At 43.5% G+C, this 21,618-nt stretch overlaps 1 protein-coding gene across 1 annotated transcript in view; it reads right to left on the minus strand.

The window, feature by feature from the left end:
- CLS (cardiolipin synthase) overlaps nt 1-21,618 on the minus strand; it is a 189,203-nt gene that overhangs the window by 119,780 nt on the left and 47,805 nt on the right. Inside the window, exons 3-5 of the mRNA XM_068359291.1 lie at nt 10,458-10,580; nt 9,378-9,503; nt 482-607 (exon numbers count right to left, since the gene is read on the minus strand). Of these exons, the coding sequence (XP_068215392.1) occupies nt 482-607; nt 9,378-9,503; nt 10,458-10,580 (375 nt within the window). The remainder of the gene's footprint in view (nt 1-481; nt 608-9,377; nt 9,504-10,457; nt 10,581-21,618) is intronic.

Consider the following 21,618-nt stretch of genomic DNA (forward strand, 5'->3'; position numbering starts at 1 on the left):
AGAGAGAGAGAGAGAAAGACCGAAGTCAAACTCGATCGCAACCCATAAAATTAGGCCGTGGTGGCCTAACTGCCGAGGCCTCCACGTAGATATCGTACACTACACACACACATCTGAAAAGGAAACTTACTTATTTCTATACTCAAATATATATACAAACATGAAAACATGTTTACATATATATTGAGTAAAAGAAAAGTAAGCGATTAAGTAAAGACAAAACAGACAATGGCTGCCAAGCGAGGACCAAGACAGAGACGTCTGTCACAGTCCGAGCCAAAAGTGAAAGTGAGTATTCACCTGTGTGTGAGGGGGAGGAGGGTAGCTAGCTACCACTCCCCTACCCCCCCGCTAACTAGCGCGGGGGTAATACACCCTCGTTAAATTCTAATGGCTCGCCATTTCAGCTACGCTAAAAGTAATAACCCTTTGTAAATAGCGTGGTTTGTATTTCGGTTACGGAACAAAATAAAGAAATTACCTTGATTAACTGCTGTTGGTGCCTTTCAGAATTGAGAGTTGTAGTGATTTCTCTCACAGTTACTCTTTCTTTGTCAAGATCCCCTGTTACCTTCTCCAAATTTTCTTTCAAACGATTATTTTCTTCCTGCAGGCGTACAAATACAATACAATGTTAATAATTTCATGGCATTCTTGTTTACTAAATAATTGTTTTATCCATTATATTTGAACATCTCTATTTCTATTTGCAATATATTTTAAAGGAAAGCTAATCAGTTTATGGTATCCAGAAATATTTTGTAGTGTCAAAATTCTTGCCTGAAATTCTGAAGTAAAAATAAATAAATTACTCCACTTCATTAATGAACCTCAGTAACAAGATATAGCAGTACGTTGAGCTACAAGTTTATTTTGATCTGGGAACAAGTTCACAACTTAAAATACTTGTTTGTATTCTAAAAGATTTTTTCCCATAAGAAAGAAAGGAAATTCACCTGCATTCCACACAGCCATAATTACACATATACTCTCATTTCTATAGGTTTTGTAATGGTAATCATTGTACAAATTATATACCCTAATACATACATACATATACCAAGGCACTTCCCCCAATTTTGGGGGGTAGCCGACATCAACATATGAAACAAAACAAAAAAGGGGACCTCTACTCTCTACGTTCCTCCAGCCTAACAAGGGACTCAACCTAGTTCAGCTGGTACTGCTAGGGTGCCACAGCCCACCCTCCCACATTATCCAACACATATGAAGCTTCATAATGCTGAATCCCCTACTGCTGCTACCTCCGCGATCATCTAAGGCATCGGAGGCAGCAGCAGGGCCTACCGGAACTGCGTCACAATCGCTCGCCATTCATTCCTATTTCTAGCACGCTCTCTTGCCTCTCTCACATCTATCCTCCTATCACCCAGAGCTTTCTTCACTCCATCCATCCACCCACCCAAATATACCCTAATGTCAGAAATTAATCAAAATGAATCATTCACAATAAAAAAATATACATAAAGGGTAATTGACAATTCAATTCACCCTTTATCTTTGAAGAAAGTCGTGGATGGTGTGATTGGAATGAGAATGCCCCTTCATGAGAACTTTGGGTGAAATATCAGTTCTCGCACTTAAAATGCCACACTATCACTAACTGAATCACTTGATTCATGCCTTCTGGACTCTTTTTACACTCTTACGCTCAGTTTTGACAAGGAACTTATCTAGAGACAATTGCACTTGCCTTTTCTTTAAAATTTAATGAAAATTAGACAATGCATTATCGGTAAACAGATTCGTTGCTCACCCTCCCAAAACCTTATCTGAGTGATGTGTTTCTGCAAAATTTTGCATAGTTTCCCACATTATTAACATCTCCATAAATTTACCAGAAGCAATAGGTTTGTCACACTGTCCCCCCTCCTACTCTTCCTCAAATGAAATTTCCTCCACATTCTCTTGATGCTTTTTCATAAGTAATGTTTTCGGTATTCGTATCACCTGCTAAATACTTTTCATTAATACATATAGTCTAAGCAGAAACATTTCAATATTAAGTGGGGATTGTTTCGTCAATGTCAGTATCCATTACGCAACATCAATTGATTTGATAGCTTCTTTTTTGTTCAGAATTGTAATAATACCAATTGTGGATGTCATAGTACAATTGTATAGTTTTGGCAGTCGACCACATGCATACCTTGTTCAAGTTTTGAGATAATATGTTATTTTCATTAGTAAAATAAATTTTTGAATATACTTACCCGATAATCATGTAGCTGTCAACTCCGTTGCCCGACAGAAATCTAAGGAGGGATACGCCAGCTATCACAATACTAGAAGGGGGTGTACTTACCAGCGCCACCTGTGGCCAGGTACTCAAGTACTTCTTGTTGACACCTCCTCAATTATTCCTCGGTCCCACTGGTTCTCTATGGGGAGGAAGGGAGGGTCAATTAAATCATGATTATCGGGTAAGTATATTCAAAAATTTATTTTACTAATGAAAATAACATTTTTCAATATTAAACTTACCCGATAATCATGTAGCTGATTCACACCCAGGGGGGTGGGTGAAAACCAGTGTACAAGATTAAAGGATAGCTAAGTATCCCAAATTTCATATAACAGTTATCTCAAATAACAATGAAATAATAAGTACCTGGTAAGGAAGTCGAATTGAACCGTTACTCTGCCTCTTTTTTAAGTTCGTCTTCCTTACTGAGCGCAGCGTTCCTCTTGGAGGCTGAATCAACCCAAAGGTGCTAAAGTATATAGGGTTGCAACCCCTACTAAAGGACCTCTACACAACCTCTAACCTAGGCGCTTCTCAAGAATGAATTGACCACCCGCCAAATCAAAAGGATGCGGAAGGCTTCTTAGCCTACCGTAACAACCATAAAAACAACAATAAAAGCATTCAAGAGAAAGGTTAAAAAAGGTTATGGGATTAAGGGAATGTAGTGGCTGAGCCCTCACCTACTACTGCACTCGCTGCTACGAATGGTCCCAGGGTGTAGCAGTTCTCGTAAAGAGACTGGACATCTTTCAGATAAAATGATGCAAACACTGACTTGCTCCTCCAATAGGTTGCATCCATTATGCTCTGCAGAGAACGGTTTTTATTAAAGGCCATCGAAGTAGCTACGGCTCTTACTTCGTGGGTCCTTACCTTCAGCAATGCAAGGTCTTCCTCCTTTAAGTGAGAATGTGCTTCTCTGATCAGAAGCCTTATATAATACGAAAGCCCATTCTTGGACATGGGTCTCGAGGGTTTCCTGATAGCACATCATAAGGCTTCTGACTGTCCTCGGAGAGGTTTAGACCTCTTGAGATAATATTTGAGAGCTCTGACAGGGCAAAGAACTCTCTCTAGTTCGTTACCTACCAAGTTGGAGAGGCTAGGTATCTCGAACGATTTAGGCCAAGGACGTGAAGGAAGCTCGTTCTTTGCTAGGAATCCAAGCTGAAAAGAACATGTTGCAGATTCGGTTGTGAAACCAATGTTCTTGCTGAAGGCATGAACCTCACTGACTCTCTTAGCCGTTGCAAGGCAAACGAGAAAAAGAGTCTTGAGGGTAAGGTCCTTGAATGAAGCTGACTGGAGAGGTTCGAACCTAGATGTCATAAGGAACCTTAAGACTACGTCTAGATTCCAGCCTGGAGTGGAAAGACGACGATCTTTAGACGTCTCAAAAGACTTAAGAATGTCTTGAAGGTCCTTGTTGGAAGACAGGTCCAAACCCCTGTGGCGGAGAACTGAGGCCAACATACTCCTATATCCTTTAATCGTAGGAGCTGAAAGGGATCTCTCATTCCTAAGATGAAGAAGGAAGTCAGCTATTTGGATCACAGAGGTATTGGTAGAGGATATCGAATTGGCTCTACACCAGCTTCGGAAGACCTCCCACTTAGACTGGTAGACTCTACGAGTGGAAACCCTTCTTGCTCTGGCAATCGCACTGGCTGCCTCCTTCGAAAAGCCTCGAGCTCTAGCGAATCTTTCGACAGTCTGAAGGCAGTCAGCCGAAGAGCGTGGAGGTTTGGGTGCAACCTGTCTACGTGAGGTTGACGTAGAAGGTCCACTCTTAGAGGTAGAGTCCTGGGGAAGTCTACTAGCCATTGTAGTACCTCTGTGAACCATTCTCTTGCAGGCCAAAGGGGAGCAACCAGCGTCAGCCGTGTCCCTTCGTGCGAGACGAATTTCTGCAGAACCTTGTTTATTATCTTGAACGGAGGGAATGCGTACAGGTCGAGATGGGACCAGTTCAGAAGAAAGGCATCCACATGAACTGCTGCAGGGTCTGGAACAGGAGAACAATACAGAGGAAGTCTCTTGGTTATGGAGGTGGCAAACAGATCTATGGTAGGTTGACCCCACAAGGTCCAAAGTCTGTTGCACACACTCTTGTGGAGGGTCCATTCCGTGGGAATGACCTGATTCCTTCTGCTTAGGCGATCTGCTGACACATTCATATCGCCCTGGATGAACCTCGTGACTAGAGTGAGGTTTAGACTTCTTGACCAAATGAGGAGGTCCCTTGCGATCTCGTAAAGGCTCCTCGAATGGGTCCCTCCTTGCTTGGAGATGTAAGCCAAGGCTGTGGTGTTGTCCGAGTTCACCTCCACCACTTTGCCTAGCAGGAGGGACTTGAAGTTCAACAGGGCTAGATGAACTGCCAGCAGCTCCTTGCAGTTGATGTGGAGAGATCGTTGTTCCTCGTTCCACATTCCTGAGCATTCCCGTCCGTCCAAGGTTGCACCCCAGCCCGAGTCCGATGCATCTGAGAAGAGATGAAGATTGGGGGTCTGAATGGCCAAGGATAGACCCTCTTTGAGAAGGAGGTTGTGCTTCCACCACAGGAGAGTGGTCTTCATCTCTTGGTTGATAGGGATAGAGACTGCTTCTAGAGTCGAACTCTTGTCCCAATGAGCTGCCAGGTGGAATTGAAGAGGGCGGAGGTGGAGTCTCCCTAGCTCGACAAACAGGGCCAGTGACGAGAGAGTCCCTGTGAGACTCATCCACTGTCTCACTGAGCAACTGCTCCTCTTCAGCATGCTCAAGATGCACTCTAGGGCTTGGCTTATCCTGGGGGCCGATGGAAAAGCCCGAAAACTCTGACTCTGAATCTCCATTCCCAGATACACGATGGACTGTGAGGGAATGAGTTGAGATTTTTCCAAATTGACTAATAGACCTAGGTCTCTGATTAAGTCTAAAGTCCAATGAAGATTCTCCAGACAACGACGACTCGAGGAGGCTCTCAACAGCCAGTCGTCTAGGTAGAGGGAGGCTCTGATGCTTGACAAGTGAAGGAATTTGGCTACATTCCTCATCAGAAGGGTAAAGACCATAGGAGCTGTGCTTAGGCCAAAACACAGGGCTTGGAATTGATAGACGACCTTTCCGAAAACGAATCTTAGGAAAGGTTGGGAGTCTGGATGAATCGGAACGTGAAAGTATGCGTCTTTCAAGTCCAAAGATACCATCCAGTCCTCCTGTCTGACCGCTGCTAAGACCGACTTGGTCGTCTCCATCGTGAACGTCAGCTTGGTGACATACTCGTTGAGAGCGCTGACGTCCAGCACCGGTCTCCAGCACCGGTCTTCTTGGCCACAAGAAAGAGACGGTTGTAGAAGCCCGGGGATTGATGGTCCCGGACTATAACCACTGCCTTCTTCTGCACAAGAAGCGACACCTCCTGGTGCAATGCTAGCCTCTTGTCCTCCTCTTTGTAGTTGGGAGAGAGGTTGATGGGCGATGTGGTCAGAGGTGGTTGAAGGCAGAATGGAATCCTGTAACCGAACCTCAACCAACTGACAGACTGTGCGTCTGCACCTCTCTTCTCCCAAGCTCGCCAGAAGGTCTTGAGTCTGGCTCCTACTGTTGTCTGGAGAAGCGGAGAGTCAGTTCTTTCCTTTGGATGACCTGGATCCTTTCCTGGACTTGCCTTTGTAAGAGTCTGGACGAGAGCTTCCTCGGCTGGGGGCTCTACCACGAAAGGGCGGTATGAACCTAGTAGCAGGGGTATCAGCCACTGGGGAGCGGTAAGTCTTAGGGACAGAGGTGGCAGCCTTAGACTTACGAGCCGAAGAAGCTACAAGATCGTGCGTATCCTTCTGTATCAGGGCAGCAGACAAGTCCTTAATGAGCTCTTCGGGAAAAAGAAACTTCGAGAGCGGAGCAAAAAGAAGTTGTGACCGTTGGCAAGGTGTAATGCTGGCGGAAAGGAACACAGCTGTTCCCTTTTCTTCAACACCCCTGATACAAACAAGGACGCTAGCTCGCCCGATCCATCTCTGATGGCCTTATCCATGCAGGACATTAACAGCATGGCAGAATCTTTGTCCGCAGGAGAGGTTTTCTTGCTGAGGGCCCCCAGGCACCAGTCGAGAAAATTGAACATTTCAAACGCTCTAAACATCCCTTTCAGCAAGTGATCCAGGTCTGAGAAGGTCCAACACACCTTCGAGCGCCTCATAGCAGTCCTTCGAGGCGAGTCTACCAGACTTGAGAAGTCAGCCTGGGCAGAGGCAGGTACTCCCAAGCCTGGTGCTTCCCCTGTGGCATACCAAACGCTCGCTTTCGAAGTGAGCTTCGTTGGAGGGAACATGAAGGAAGTCTTGCCAAGATGTTGTTTAGACTGCAGCCACTCCCCTAAGATCCTAAAAGCCCTCTTGGAGGATCTAGCTAGGACAAGCTTGGTATAGGAAGACTTAGCTTGTTGTACGCCCAGGTGGAGAGCGGGGAATAGCAGAGACAAAATGGTCTGGATAAACCTCCCTGAGAAGAGCCAAGACCTTGCGAAAATCAAGAGACTGTGGAGAAAGCTTGGATTCGTCCACGTCTGATGAGGGATCAAGGTGTGCCTCCTCATCATCCGAAACCTCATCCCCAGAATGAGGCGAAGAGATTGGATACGAATGCTGAACCGCAGAGTCAGAACGAGCAGGAACAATAACCGTGGTGGACGGAGGCGGAGCAGTAAGTTCCTGTTCCTGTGGAATGAGCGGAGCGTGATGAGGCCGAGGCTGCGCAGAACAAGGTAAAGTTCTCGCAAGCAGAGGTTTCTGAGGCGCAAGATCAGGGTGCAAGGGTTGAGCTCGCTGCAGCAGCTGAGGAGACTGACTCATGGGCGGAAGAGGTTGTTGTACCTCAACCGAGAGTTGCACCACCGGTGGAGCAGCCAGGGGAGGCGGAGGAAGAGTGGAGTAATCCTCTTGATCCCAAACAGAAGGTTGCCTTAAAGAAGGCTGAGGCTGAACAACACTGGGAACAGCGAACTCCGAATGTGGCTCAACATCGTACGCCTGGCAGATGGTGCTGCGACTAGGTGGAGCGAGCGCAGGCGGGTTGAGCACAGGCTGAGCGGGAGCAGGCGGAAGGAGTGCAGGCGGAGGCGGAGGCGCAACACTCTCAGCCCGACACTCACGCATCAGGTCCGAAAGCTGAGCTTGCATGGACTGAAGCAAAGTCCACTTGGGATCAGCAGAGACGGCAGCAGACTGAGGTAAAGCCTTAACAGTCGCGCTCTGTTGTGGCAGAACCTTACTCCTCTTGGGCGGAGTACAGTCGACAGATGACTGAGGCGAGTCGGAGCTGAGCCAATGACTGCAACCTGGCTGAGCATTCGCGGACTGGACTCTGCGTTTAAGCGGTCTCGAGACCTGAGACCAACGTTTCTTCCCAGAAGGTTGATCAGCGGACGAGCGGAAGACGGGCTCAATCGTCTGCAAGTGGGAGTGACGGTCTTTGGAAGACACGCCCGCAACCACTGAGGATAATTCTGTGCGCCTAACAAGGCCTGCCGAACCCTTATGCCCTTCGACATTGCTTCTCCCCTGGGCTTGGGAGCTTGCAAGAGGTCCCGGACTGGGAGGACGACTGGCTCGCACAGAAAAATCCTCACGCACCACACTGGCACTAACACTAGCACAAGGCACTGCACCGACACTAGCACTCGTCACAGCACTGGCACTAACTCCACCCACTGCACTCTTGACCTTCAGCTCTTTCACTTCGGCCATCAGAGACTTATGGTCACTTACCACTGACTCTACCTTATCGCCTAAAGCCTGAATAGCACGTAAAACCACTGACATATCAGGCGGAGGGCACACAGTAGGATCGGGGGTAGCCACTACAGGGGTAGGAACAGGAAGGGGATCATGAGATGAGGAAAATAAAGAAGAGTGAGAAGAACTCCTCCTAACTCTACCTCTCTCTAACTTAGTAGAATACTTTAAAAGACGGACAAAATCCAATTCCGAAAGTCCGGCGCATTCCTCACATCGATTTTCTAACTGACAGGGACCGTCCCTACAGTCAGAACAAGCGGTGCGAGGATCTACCGAGGCCTTCGGAATACGCCTATTGCAAGACCTACATCGTCTATGGGAGGGGGCTTGCGAAATGTCAGACATTTTGTATTCAAGAGTAGTCAAAGGGAGATCCAAAAAACAAGCAAAAATTTGTTAACCGTTAATCTGAACTAAATAAAAGCTATCTAGCTAATATCAGAAGGTTTCCAGTAATGCGACAGCCGTTAATCTGAGAGAATACTTCACCAAATATCCGTGAATAAACTCGAAGACCATAAGCGTATCCCAGAACGTCTAGCCGGAGGCACGACAGAGGAATAATTGAGGAGGTGTCAACAAGAAGTACTTGAGTACCTGGCCACAGGTGGCGCTGGTAAGTACACCCCCTTCTAGTATTGTGATAGCTGGCGTATCCCTCCTTAGATTTCTGTCGGGCAACGGAGTTGACAGCTACATGATTATCGGGTAAGTTTAATATTGAAAATTACTTTTACAGTAATCATCTATCTTCTCCTTCTTACCGTCTTTCTAGATCTTCTTGGGGAGTCATTGTCAACTGTTAAATTTACAATGCAATGCAAAATGTTTTATGATGAACAACAGTGGTCACAATTCGACAAAAAACATGGTCACAACAAATATTAGTTCCAAAGACACTCGCAGGAGATAATGCTTTTATAAGTGCTGCTTGGCGAATGGAAGAGTCTGAGGCTCTGATCAAGAGGGGGAAAGGAGTTGCAAGTTAAAGCTGGAAAAAATAGGGCAAAAATCATTGTGTGGATGGTGCATGAACACCATGCGACCGAGTTCTGCGCTATAATCTTGTTAGCAATTGCCCACTAAAAATGCCCATATGGAGAAAGAATTTTGCTTGCAAACCACAATAGTTGTAACCTAATAGGATTTGTAAGCTCATATTTAAAGTTACTCATAACCCAGGGTACTACTGTAATTTCATTCTATTGAACACTATGAAGAAAATGAAGGGCAAGCAAATTAAACAAACATATCAATTTCTAGATCAGAGATTTCCTAACATAATTACAAACACTAATAACATTAATTCCTTAAAAAAATACACTAACCTTAAGTGACTGAAGAGATGTTTGACTTGCAAGCATCCTTTGCTGCCAGAGTTCTTCTAATAGGGATTTATCTTTTGCTGACTTTTCAACTGCCTTATTAGCAGAATCTAACTCTTCTTCAGCAATCTGGAATTTAATACAGCCCAGTTAATAGGCCTTAGACTAAAGGTAATTAAAAGAATGGCTGGAATATTTCCTATTGAATACAGTTACAGGAACTAGCAACAAGGTTATTAGTCATGCTTCTTAACCCTTTGGCGCTTATACCCTTACAAACATCGGGGTGAGGTACAGCGCATGTGGCCTTCATCGAAAAATGACGTTGGTAAACAAGTGTCTTAGACTAAAGGTAATTGAAAGAATGGCTGGAATATATCCTATTAAATACAGTACAGGAACTATCAAGGTGGTTCTTAACACTTTGGCGCTTATACCCTTACAAACGTCGGGGTGAGGTACAGAGCATGTGACCTTCACCGAAAAATGACGTTGGCAAACAAGTGCCTTAGACTATAGGTAATTGAAACTAGCATGCGCTGCTACTACCTGTTTTCTTTTAAGCTCCCCATGTCCCTCCACCATCTGCCATCTCTGGTGTGAGTTTTGTTTTCCTTGAGTGACTTGGGTGCTTAACCGAATTTCCCCCGAAAATTAGTTAAGTATGACGTGGCAATTCGCGTCATCGGATCAATTATGGCAAAAAATATTTTCATGCGTCATTGCATCATCGGATCACCAGAGGGTTAAAAAGGATGAAATGCAAGTAAAGGCAAATTAAAAAAAAATTACCAAACATATTAGTATTTTCGTCATAAAAATAAGTCTGATTTTTTATCATTTTACTGCTGAGATAAGAGAAGTTATGAGATCTTTTATACTACTATTAGGATAAGCTCAGGTACAACATAGGAAAACATCATACTCTAAAATTACAATATAACATAGGACACTGTACTACTGTACTCCCAAATAAAAAATACCTTACATACAAATGTAATTCAGCATAGCATAGCATAGATAAAATTCAAGTCCTTTATTTTTCTTCTAAAGGAGTATTTTGTGTAATGAGAAATTTCATACCGTGAGTTGCTGTTGGAGATGTAAATTAATTTGCTGAAGCTGTCTGTTTTCATCCATGTACTTCTCCTGAACCTCTTTAAGCTGAACTTCAATTTCTCCTCGTTTTTTTTCTACATCTCGTATCTGTTTTGAAAAAAAAAAAAAAATCAATGAAGTCTGAAATCCATTTTTCATGAGATTATGAACTTTCACATACTAAAAATTATCTTTGGAAAAGTATTGGAAAAGTATTTATTGTTTCTTGTTGTTGTCGGCTACCCCCCAAAATTGGGGGAAGTGCCTTTGGTATATGTATGTATGTACATACCCATCCAAACATTGTATGTAATAATGTACACGCAAACCCGCAGTGCTTTTCATGTACTGAAGCAGACACTTAGAATATACAGTAAGTTATATATTCTTCAGGTTGCATATTTCTGTCAATAACTTTGGCGATTTCTGATTGGCTTTAAAGCCATTATCTAAAGCAAAGCATACAAACTGATTCTATACTTTTATATACCCAAAAATATTTTCTAATTACTTTCCTTTGCATATGAACAAAGACATAACCATCGTCAACTTACAGTAATCACCAAGAAAGCTTCATGTTTTTTCTCTTACTAATCGATTGTAAGATTTACTACTGTAATATAACAGCACAATCATCCACTCTTCTACAATGTGGTATTCATACATATTTCCAAAACTCCGTGTTTATAAAAAAAAAGGTCCGATCACTGGATTCATAAATGTCACCTGCGAAGATAGACCTGTGCTTATGCCTGTTGTGTAATAGTGGCCGGATTCATAAATGTCACCTCCGAAGATAGAACTGTGCTTATGCCTGTTGTGTAATAGTGGTCGGATTCATTAATGTCACCTCCGAAGATAGAACTGTGCTTATGCCTGTTGTGTAATAGTGGTCGGATTCATTAATGTCACCTCCGAAGATAGAACTGTGCTTATGCCTGTTGTGTAATAGTGGCCGGATTCATAAATGTCACCTCCGAAGATAGAACTGTGCTTATGCCTGTTGTGTAATAGTGGCCGGATTCATAAATGTCACCTCCGAAGATAGAACTGTGCTTATGCCTGTTGTGTAATAGTGGTCGGATTCATACAAGTCACCTGCGAAGATAGAACTGTGCTTATGCCTGGTGTGTAATAGTGGTCGAGTTCATAAATGTCACCTGCGAAGATAGAACTGTGCTTATGCCTGTTGTGTAATAGAGGTCGAGTTCATAAATGTCACCTGCGAAGATAGAACTGTGCTTATGCCTGTTGTGTAATAGTGGTCGAGTTCATAAATGTCACCTGCGAAGATAGAACTGTGCTTATGCCTGTTGTGTAATAGTGGTCGGATTCATAAATGTCACCTGCGAAGATAGAACTGTGCTTATGCCTGTTGTGTAATAGTGGTCGGATTCATAAATGTCACCTCCGAAGATAGAACTGTGCTTATGCCTGTTGTGTAATAGTGGCCGGATTCATTAATGTCACCTGCGAGGATAGAACAAAAATTAAAAAAACAATAGCCATGCCATAAATGTTAAGGATGTTGACACAAGAAAAGAGGCCTGCTAGCGTAATCTCTCCATTATAGGTAGCAGGTTGGCCAGGGCACCACCCACCTGTTGAGAAATTACCGCTAGAGTTACCAAACAATTTTTCTTCATAGTATAGATTAACTACTGCACTATAATTATTCAGTGGCTGCTTTCCTCTTGGTAAGGGTAGAAGAGACACTTTAGCTATGGTGAGTGTCTCTTCCAGGCAAAGGACACTCCAAAATCACACCATTGTCCTCTAGTCTTAGGTAGTGCCATAGCCTCTATACCATGGTCTTCCACTGTCTTGGGTTAGAGTTCGCTTGCTTGAGGGTACACCATTCTATCTTATTTTTTCTTCCCCATGTGTTTTTGAAATGTTATTTTCACTAGTAAAATAAATTTTTGAATATACTTACCCGATAATCATGTAGCTGTCAACTCCGTTGCCCGACAGAATTCTACGGAAGGGATACGCCAGCGATCGCTATACAAGAGGGGGGTGTACTCACAAGCGCCACCTGTGGCCAGGTACTGCAGTACTTCTTGTTGACACCACCTCAATTTTTCCTCGGTCCACTGGTTCTATGGGGAGGAAGGGTGGGTCAATTAAATCATGATTATCGGGTAAGTATATTCAAAAATTTATTTTACTAATGAAAATAACATTTTTCAATATTAATCTTACCCGATAATCATGTAGCTGATTCACACCCAGGGAGGTGGGTGAAAACCAGTGTACATGTATATCAAGAAGCTAAGTATCCCGTATTTCATATTATCAGTTATTCAAAATAACAATGAAATTAAAAGGACCTGGTAAGGAAGTCGACTTGAGCCATTACTCTGCCTTAAATAAGTTCGTCTTCCTTACTGAGCGCAGCGTTCCTCTTAGGAGGCTGAACAACTCTAAGGTGCTGAAGTATCAAGGGCTGCAACCCATACTAAAGGACCTCATCACAACCTTTAACCTCGGCGCTTCTCAAGAAAGAATTGACCACCCACCAAATCAACAAGGATGTGGAAGGCTTCTTAGCCGACCGTACAACCCATAAAAAGTATTCAAGAGAAAGGTTAAAAGGTTATGGGATTATGGGAATGTAGTGGCTGAGCCCTCGCCTACTACTGCATTCGTTGCTACGAATGGTCCCAGGGTGTAGCAGTACTCGTAAAGAGACTGGACATCTTTGAGATAGAATGATGCGAACACTGACTTGCTTCTCCAATAGGTTGCATCCATAACACTCTGCAGAGAACGGTTCTGTTTGAAGGCCACTGAAGTAGCCACAGCTCCCACTTCATGTGTCCTTACCTTCAGCAAAGCAAGGTCTTCTTCCTTCAGATGAGAATGTGCTTCCCTAATCAGAAGCCTGAATAGTAAGAAACTGAGTTCTTAGACCTTGGAAAAGAAGGTTTCTTGATAGCACACCATAAGGCTTCTGATTGTCCTCGTAAAGGTTAAGACCTTTTTAGATAGTACCTAAGAGCTCTAACTGGGCAAAGTACTCTCTCCAGTTCATTCCCCACCAAGTTGGACAGGCTTGGGATCTCGAACGACTTAGGCCAAGGACGTGAAGGAAGCTCGTTTAGCAAAAACCGAGCTGCAAGGAACATGTAGCCGTTTCAGATGTGAAAACAATGATCCTGCTGAAGGCGTGGATCTCACTTACTCTTTTAGCTGTTGTCAAGCACACGAGGAAAAGAGTTTTTAATGTGAGTTCCTAAAAAGAGGCTGATTGGAGAGGTTCAAATCTTGATGACATAAGGAACCTTAGGACCACGTCTAGATTCCAGCCTGGAGTGGACAACCGACGTTCCTTTGAGGTCTCAAAAGACCTAGGGAGGTCCTGTAGATCTTTGTTGGTGGAAAGATCCAAGCCTCTGTGGCGGAAAACCGCTGCCAACATACTTCTGTAACCCTTGATCGTAGGAGCTGAAAGGGATCTTACTTTCCTTAGATGTAACAGGAAGTCAGCAATCTGGGTTACAGTGGTACTGGTTGAGGAAACTGCATTGGTCTTGTACCAGCTACGGAAGACTTCCCCTTGAGACTGATAGATTCTGAGAGTGGATGTTCTCCTTGCTCTGGCAATCGCTCTGGCTGCCTCCTTCGAAAAGCCTCTAGCTCTTGAGAGTCTTTCGAAAGTCTGAAGGCAGTCAGACGAAGAGCGTGGAGGTTTGGGTGTACCTTCTTTACGTGAGGTTGACGTAGAAGGTTCACTCCTAGAGGAAGAGTCCTGGGAATGTCGACCAGCCATTGCAGTAACTCTATGAACCATTCTCTCGCGGGCCAGAGCGGAGCCAACCAACGTCAGCCGTGTCCCTTTGCGAGAGGAGAACTTCTGAAGTACCCTGTTGACAATCTTGAACGGCGGGAATGCATACAGGTCGAGATGGGACCAATCCAGCAGAAAAGCATCCACGTGAACTGCTGCTGGGTCTGGAATCGGAGAACAATACAACAGGAGTCTCTAGGTTATCGAGGTAGCGAACAGATCTATGGTTGGCTGACCCCACAGGGCCCAAAGTCTGCTGCAAACATTCTTGTGAAGGGTCCACTCTGTGGGGATGACCTGACCCTTCCGGCTGAGGCGATCTGCCATGACATTCATACCGCCCTGAATGAACCTCGTTACCAGCGTGAGCTTTCGATCTTTTGACCAGATGAGGAGGTCCCTTGCGATCTAGAACAACTTCCACGAAAGAGTCCCTCCCTGCTTGAAGATGTAAGCCAGGGCTGTGGTGTTGTCAGAGTCCACCTCCACCACCTTGTTAAGCTGGAGGGACTTGAAGTTTATCAAGGCCAGAAGAACCGCCAACAACTCCTTGCAATTGATGTGAAGTGTCCTTTGCTCCTGATTCCATGTTCCCGAGCATTCCTGTCCGTCCAAAGTCGCACCCCAGCCCGTGTCTGATGTGTCCGAGAGGAGACGGCGGTCGGGTTTCCGAACAGCCAAAGGTAGACTTCCTTGAGAAGAAAGCTGTTCTTACACCACGCGAGAGAAGACCTCCTCTCTTCGGAAACAGGAACTGAGACCGTCTCTAGCGTCATGTCCTTTATCCAGTGAGCAGCTAGATGATACTGAAGGGGGGGAGGTGGAGTCTCCCTAACACGATGAACAGGGCCAGCGATGAAAGTGTCCCTGTTAGACTCATCCACTACCTGACTGAGCATCGGTTCCTTCTCAGCATGCTCTGGATGCACTCTAGGGCTTGGAAGATCCTTGGGGCCGACGGAAAAGCCCGAAAAGCTCGACTCTGAAGATCCATACCCAGGTAGACAATGGTCTGGGATGGGACGAGTTGAGACTCCTCAAAATTGACTAGGAGGCCCAGTTCCTTGGTCAGATCCATAGTCCATCTGAGAATCTCCAGACAGCGACGACTTGTGGGAGCTCTTAAAAGCCAGTCGTCTGACGGAGCCGGACACAAGATCATGGTACTGCTGCACAGTCTGTGAACTGTCAACCATGGGGAAGCGAGGAAGTACAGTGACAACCCGAAGCTGTCTAGACTGTCTGGGTCGTACAGACAACTCCTTATCGGGTTGCTGAGGTTGCCGCACTGCGTCACAACAAGTCACTTCTGCTGGTTGTTGAACGTCTTCCCAGTGACACACTGACTCCGTAAACAAAAAATCTTCTAACAAGGACTAAGCTTGGACTGCATGTCTTGCAACACAGCTCAAGGTCTATGGGAGCAGGTGTGGTAACAGACGGGGTAAGCGACTGAAGTGGAACCATTACCTTCCCTGGAAGCATGTTACGCTTAAATAAAAGTCCATAGGAGGCTACGCAGCTAAAGGCTCCTCTCCAAATGACAGAGTCCTCAAGGGAATATCAGAAGGAGGGAGAAAAGCACTTTCTCATCTACAGGGACCATATCCGAGAAAAGCTAAGTTCTCTCAGTGAGGGTTTCACTGGTGCAAAAGCAGCAGACTAGAAGGCAACGTTATGAAACTGCTTGACAGTCTAGTGAGTTGGCAACAACCAAAGATGTGTGACTGAGAAGCATGCGGTAAGGTATGCAGAGCATGCTGTATGCAGAGCATGCTGTATGCAGAGCATGCTGTATGTAGAGCATGCTGTAAGGTAAGCAGAGCATGTTGCATGGCGTGTAACATTTCTCAGAAATTCCATGACCAGTGCTAGATAGAGTAATATCGCATTACTGTCCATTGAAAGTGCACGTGCCGAGGGAATTGATTTAGACTGCTTTGTTGATGAATTTGATAGCCGGCATGATAATCGTAGAATTAAGCTGCACTAAATATACGTACTATAATCTACTTCACCTCAGGAAAGGGAAACTCGCCCTGTTGGCAACACTGCATTACTTCATGCATGCTTGCATGGGGTTTTAATATCAACATAATATTTACATTACATTCATAACTCAAGATTCATTTTTGTTTTGAAGATATTTTTGCCATATTTTGCGATTTTGTTAAAAATATATTGCAAGGAAAAAAAATATATTTTTTTTTTTTTTTTTAAGTAATACGAATAACCTCCATTATCATAATGTTTGTGTAGGCATACATGTATATGATTACAAATGCAAGTTATGAAAGTAATGAGGTGTTATTATTGTCATTTGTTATTTCAAAGTTGAATGGGAAGAGGCTCAAGTTGAGGAGAGAGTGGCAGATGCATGCGTTGAGGTGGCTGACTCATAGCATGAGGTTCCTGCCTCAAGAGTTGCGCTTGCCTCAAGGGTTGAGGTGGCTGCGCAGAGAGAGGCTCTTGACTCACGAGTTGAGGTTCTTGAGGTGTGAGCTGCGAGAGTTGAGGTAGCGGCTGCGCAGAACGCAGTTCCTGTCTCACGAGTTGAGGTTCCTGAGGAGCTAGCCTCAAGAGTTGAGGCTCTCGCCTTGAGGAAAGTTGAGGTAGCAGCTGCGAGAGCTGAGGTGGCTGCCTCAAGGATGGAAGAGGTTGTCGTACCTCAAGAGGTTGTTGCCTCGAAGATGGTCTAACTGCAAGAAAATCTTGCCTCAAGGCATAAGACTCCTGCTCCCATTGTTGAGGTTGCCTTAAGGAAGGTTGAGGTTGCTGCACAACGCTGGTAACTGGCAACTCCGAACGCGGTAAGGTAGCTTGAGGAACCTCAACTTCGTACGCCTGGCAGACTGGACTGCGGTGAGGCGGAGCAGGAGGAGGTGTAACCTTCTCAGCCTGAAACTCACGCATTAAGACCGCAAGCTGCGACTGCATGGACTGCAGCAAAGTCATCTTGGGATCAACAGACGATAAGGTCTGTTGAGGCAAAGCCTTAACAGAAGATGAGGTCTGTTGAGGCATCGCCTTACCTCTCTTAGGAGGTGTGCAGTCACCTGATGACTGCGGAGAGTCAGAGCTAACCCAATGACTGCATCCGGGTTGTTGAACTCTAGAGGACTGGACTTTACGTTTAAGAGGTCTTGAGACCTGAGTCCAGCGTTTTCTCCCCGAAAGTTCTTCTGCAGACGAGCAAAATAAGGGCTCAATCGTCTGCGGGTGGGAGTGACGGTCTCTGTAAGACACGCCCGCAACCACCGAGGATACTTCTGTGCGCCGATCAAGGCCTGCCGAACCCTTTTGCCCTTCGACATTGCTTCTCCCCTGGGCTTGGGAGCTTGCAAGAGGTCCCGGACTGGGAGGACGACTGGCACGCACAGAAGTACCCTCACGCACAACACTGACACACTTTGCGCTAATCACTTATCACTTTTGATTTTCTGTTTGCACTTATTTCACTGAACTCGAAACTTTAAGTGGTTTGTACCTGAAACACGCAATTCTATCCTTCCTTAAAAGTTAGTAATTGCGAAAACAGAATTACAATGTAACAGAAAAATCTAATGAAAGATAAATAATTCAGTGGCTGGAAAGAGACTAAACACTAGATCAAATAAACTACGTTTAAAATCTCTCACCGCATAAAGCTTGAGAACAAGAATAAAACTCTAGAAACGTTTACCTTCTTCCCCTAAAGAGACTAGGGAGAAGAGCAAAAACGATAACAACGTTACTCGCTTGAACGAAACGTTTATCCAGCTCTCTCTCCCTCCGTCTCTATCTCTCTCTCTCTCTCTCTCTCTTGACTTAGAACCTGAGAGAAGAGCCCAATCATATATATCGTTAAAACATATTATTGTTAAAGGAAAAAAACTGAAATATTTCCCAAATAAAAAGTTCCTTTATCAGAATTAAAACCATTAAGCTAAGAAAGAATGAACAAAACGCTAGAAACGGTTACTCTTACTGCAACGTGACACCGTGAAAATTCTCTCTCTATCGTAACGATAGAGCGCAAGTTGAACGTTCTGAACGTCAACAACTGCAGAGACAAAACAAAACGTTAGTTCAACTTTGAAAACAGTACAAGACTATCAAAGAAATTCTTTCAAAAACAATAAAATAGCAAAATATGTTAACAGGTAAAACCGAAATGACGGGCTCAATGTTAATTAACTTCGGTACCAAGAAAAGACCGCCTACTATTAGGAAAGGTCGAATATAAACAAATATAAAAATTAATTTTAATAAGTTTATAATAAAAGGAAGTTAATCGAAGAGGCCTATAAAAGGCGGAGAGATATAAAATAAATCTATAACTTTTGTTAAGCAAAATTAAGAAAGAGAGTCTATACTCTCTTAGACACCAACACTTCCGTCTAAGGGAAGGGTCGGCCATTTAAAAGTGAAAGAGAGTTTATACTCTCTTCGTCACCATAATTAATCAAATTAATTCCAAAAGCTAGCTAAGCTAATGATAAAACTTCCTGAATAGCGAAAGCTAAACTCTAGAGCAAATACATCACCAAATCGTGAGCAAAAAACTCCAGAATCAACAGCGTATCCATGTAGGTCTAGCCGGAGGCACGACAGAGGAAAAATTGAGGTGGTGTCAACAAGAAGTACTGCAGTACCTGGCCACAGGTGGCGCTTGTGAGTACACCCCCCTCTTGTATAGCGATCGCTGGCGTATCCCTTCCGTAGAATTCTGTCGGGCAACGGAGTTGACAGCTACATGATTATCGGGTAAGATTAATATTGAAAAATAGTGTGTTGGACAGGCTTAATAAAAGGGCCATGGATACCTGGTTGTTTATCAAAAGGTTGTTTTTTCCTTATCAGTTTCTTCTGCTTTTCAAAACAATCCTTACTGTCCTCCCTTCAGTTGAAGTGTTAAAGTGGATATCCTGGAGGGTATTTAGCTTTACATGGTGTATCGGCTCCACCATGTTGACCAGTTTTTCAAACTTTTTTTCTTTATAGTCTATGAGATTTATCAACCTGTTTATTTATATTTCTGTATATATTGATTTTGTTATCATTATTGTTAAATTAGCTTTTAAGTATAATGTATCTTTTTTATTCCCATTAATTCTTATGATGTCTGGAGACATCGAGCAAAATCCTGGACCAGTACATACCAGACTTTGTCAGTGTCGTCTACCGTATTGCTACATTCGTGGTCTACATGCAAATATTCAGGACCTTACAGTTGCATCCAGACAGTATGATATCCTTTTATGCTAAGAAACTTTGGTTCTTAATATGTGACATTCATCTGAGCTCCTTATAACTGGATTTAAGAATCCATTAATTTTGAAACGGGATGCCATTCCTAGGGCCAGGGGAATGGTGATGTATATTAGGACTGAGTACCCTGCTTTTCATAAGGCCTGCATTGACATTCAGGTAATAAAAGTTTATGGCAGGCATAACAACTTTTATTTGTGTTCGATCTATCAGAATCCAGGCAAGCATGATTCCATCTTCGACTGTCTTCTTACCATTATAGCTAAGATACAAAATGATGATAGATTGGCGTGTAAGCGGGGTAGCCGGCTACCTCCCAACCCCCTTATTAACTAGCGGTTGGGTGATTATACCTTGCTAAAAATCTTATAGCTAGATTTCCAGCTTTGCTGAAAGTATAATCCCCATACAGTAAATGGCGAGGATTTGTATTAGCGTCGGAACAAATCTGTTTTAATGTTGTTACTGTTCTCACAATATTTTATTCTAATTGTTCATAGCTTCTCATAAAGCTTACAGTCTTTATTTCCTTATTTCCTTTCCTCACTGGGATATTTTTTCCTGTTGGAGCCTTTGGGCTTATAACATACTGCTTTTCAAACTAGGGTTGTAGCTTAGCTACTACAACTACTACTACTACTACTACTACTACTACTACTAATAATAATAATAATAATAATAATAATTAACATATTGCACTACAACATACTTTGCAAGACCTGTCACAACATGGCCCAGAACTTGATAGGTGTAACAGTATGTCAAACAGACGCCATTCATTGCAAATTATTTTCACATTACATTAACATAATGATAACAATAATGAGTGCATTTCCTAAAATGGTGAAGTCTGAAAGCTCTGTAACAACAATATGTAGTCAGAGAAAAAGGGCTTAGCTCAGTCAGTATAATAGTAAATGATGAGTCAACACTCTCATGATATCAGAGCCTCTCTATACTCGGCTTAGAGCTTTTGCTCTGAGAAAGTATGCTTCAACTGAAAAGGAATATAATTTAACCATATAAGAAACCACTTCTGGTACAACTCAGGAACATAAGTGGTGGGCTAACCTTAAATCTGCACTCTTTAGTGAAGATGCAACAGCTCCCATTTTACTTCAACCAGATGGCTCTGTCACTCTGTCCAAATGATAAGGCCACCCTTTGGGCTGATGTGTTTGACAGTAAGCAGAGTAATGATAAACTTGATTTTCCTCATTCCTGTTTTCCTACGGCTAAACTAACTATTTTAGCTTTTTGTTCTTGTGAAAATAAAGCTCTTTTGATAGACCTTGATGCCTATGGAAGCGTAGACCTAAATGGTATTTTTCCTTTGATTTTTATAGACAGCAGATTTCTTAGCTCCAGATTTATCTGGTATTTTGTGCAAGTTAGCAAGAAGAGGAGCTTTTAGCACTTGTTGGAGAATTGGTAATGTTACTCCATTACTGTATATAAATGTGTTTGCATTAGCTCAAGTCCATCTGATTACCGCCCAATTTCCATAACTCCCATATTATCTTAAGTTTTATAATGTCTTTTGACAAAATGTCTAAATAGGTTTGCTGAAGGTAATCATCTGTTCCTTAGGTTGCAATGTGGCTTTTGTAAAGGCCTTGGAACATGTGATGCCCTTCTTACAATTTCCAATACCTTACAGAAATCCCTTGATTGTGGTCAGGAAGATAGTAGGATTCACCTTGATTTTAGTGCTGCCTTTGACCTTGTTGAGTATGAGGCCCTTGTTTTTATACTCAACAGTTGGAAATGGGTGGGTCTTTTCTTAGCATCATTATTGAATTTCTAAGTAATAGATCGCAAAGAGTTGTTGCTGATGAGCACCATAGTGAATATAGGAATGTGATATCTGGTGTTCCTCAGGGTAGTGTTCTTGACCTATTACTTTTCATACTGTATACACATGACATGTGGTTTGGTCAAGAAAACCAGCTTGTTGCATATGCAGATGATGCTACATTCTTTGCATCAATTCCATCCCCTGAATATAGATCTGGGGTTGCTGAGTTCCTTAATAAAGATCTAGCTAAAAATAGTGCATGGTGCAAATTATGGTGCATGAAGATGAATCCTAACAAAACTCAA

This window comes from Palaemon carinicauda, chromosome 35, assembly GCF_036898095.1.
Source record: "Palaemon carinicauda isolate YSFRI2023 chromosome 35, ASM3689809v2, whole genome shotgun sequence".
NCBI lineage: Eukaryota > Metazoa > Arthropoda > Malacostraca > Decapoda > Palaemonidae > Palaemon > Palaemon carinicauda.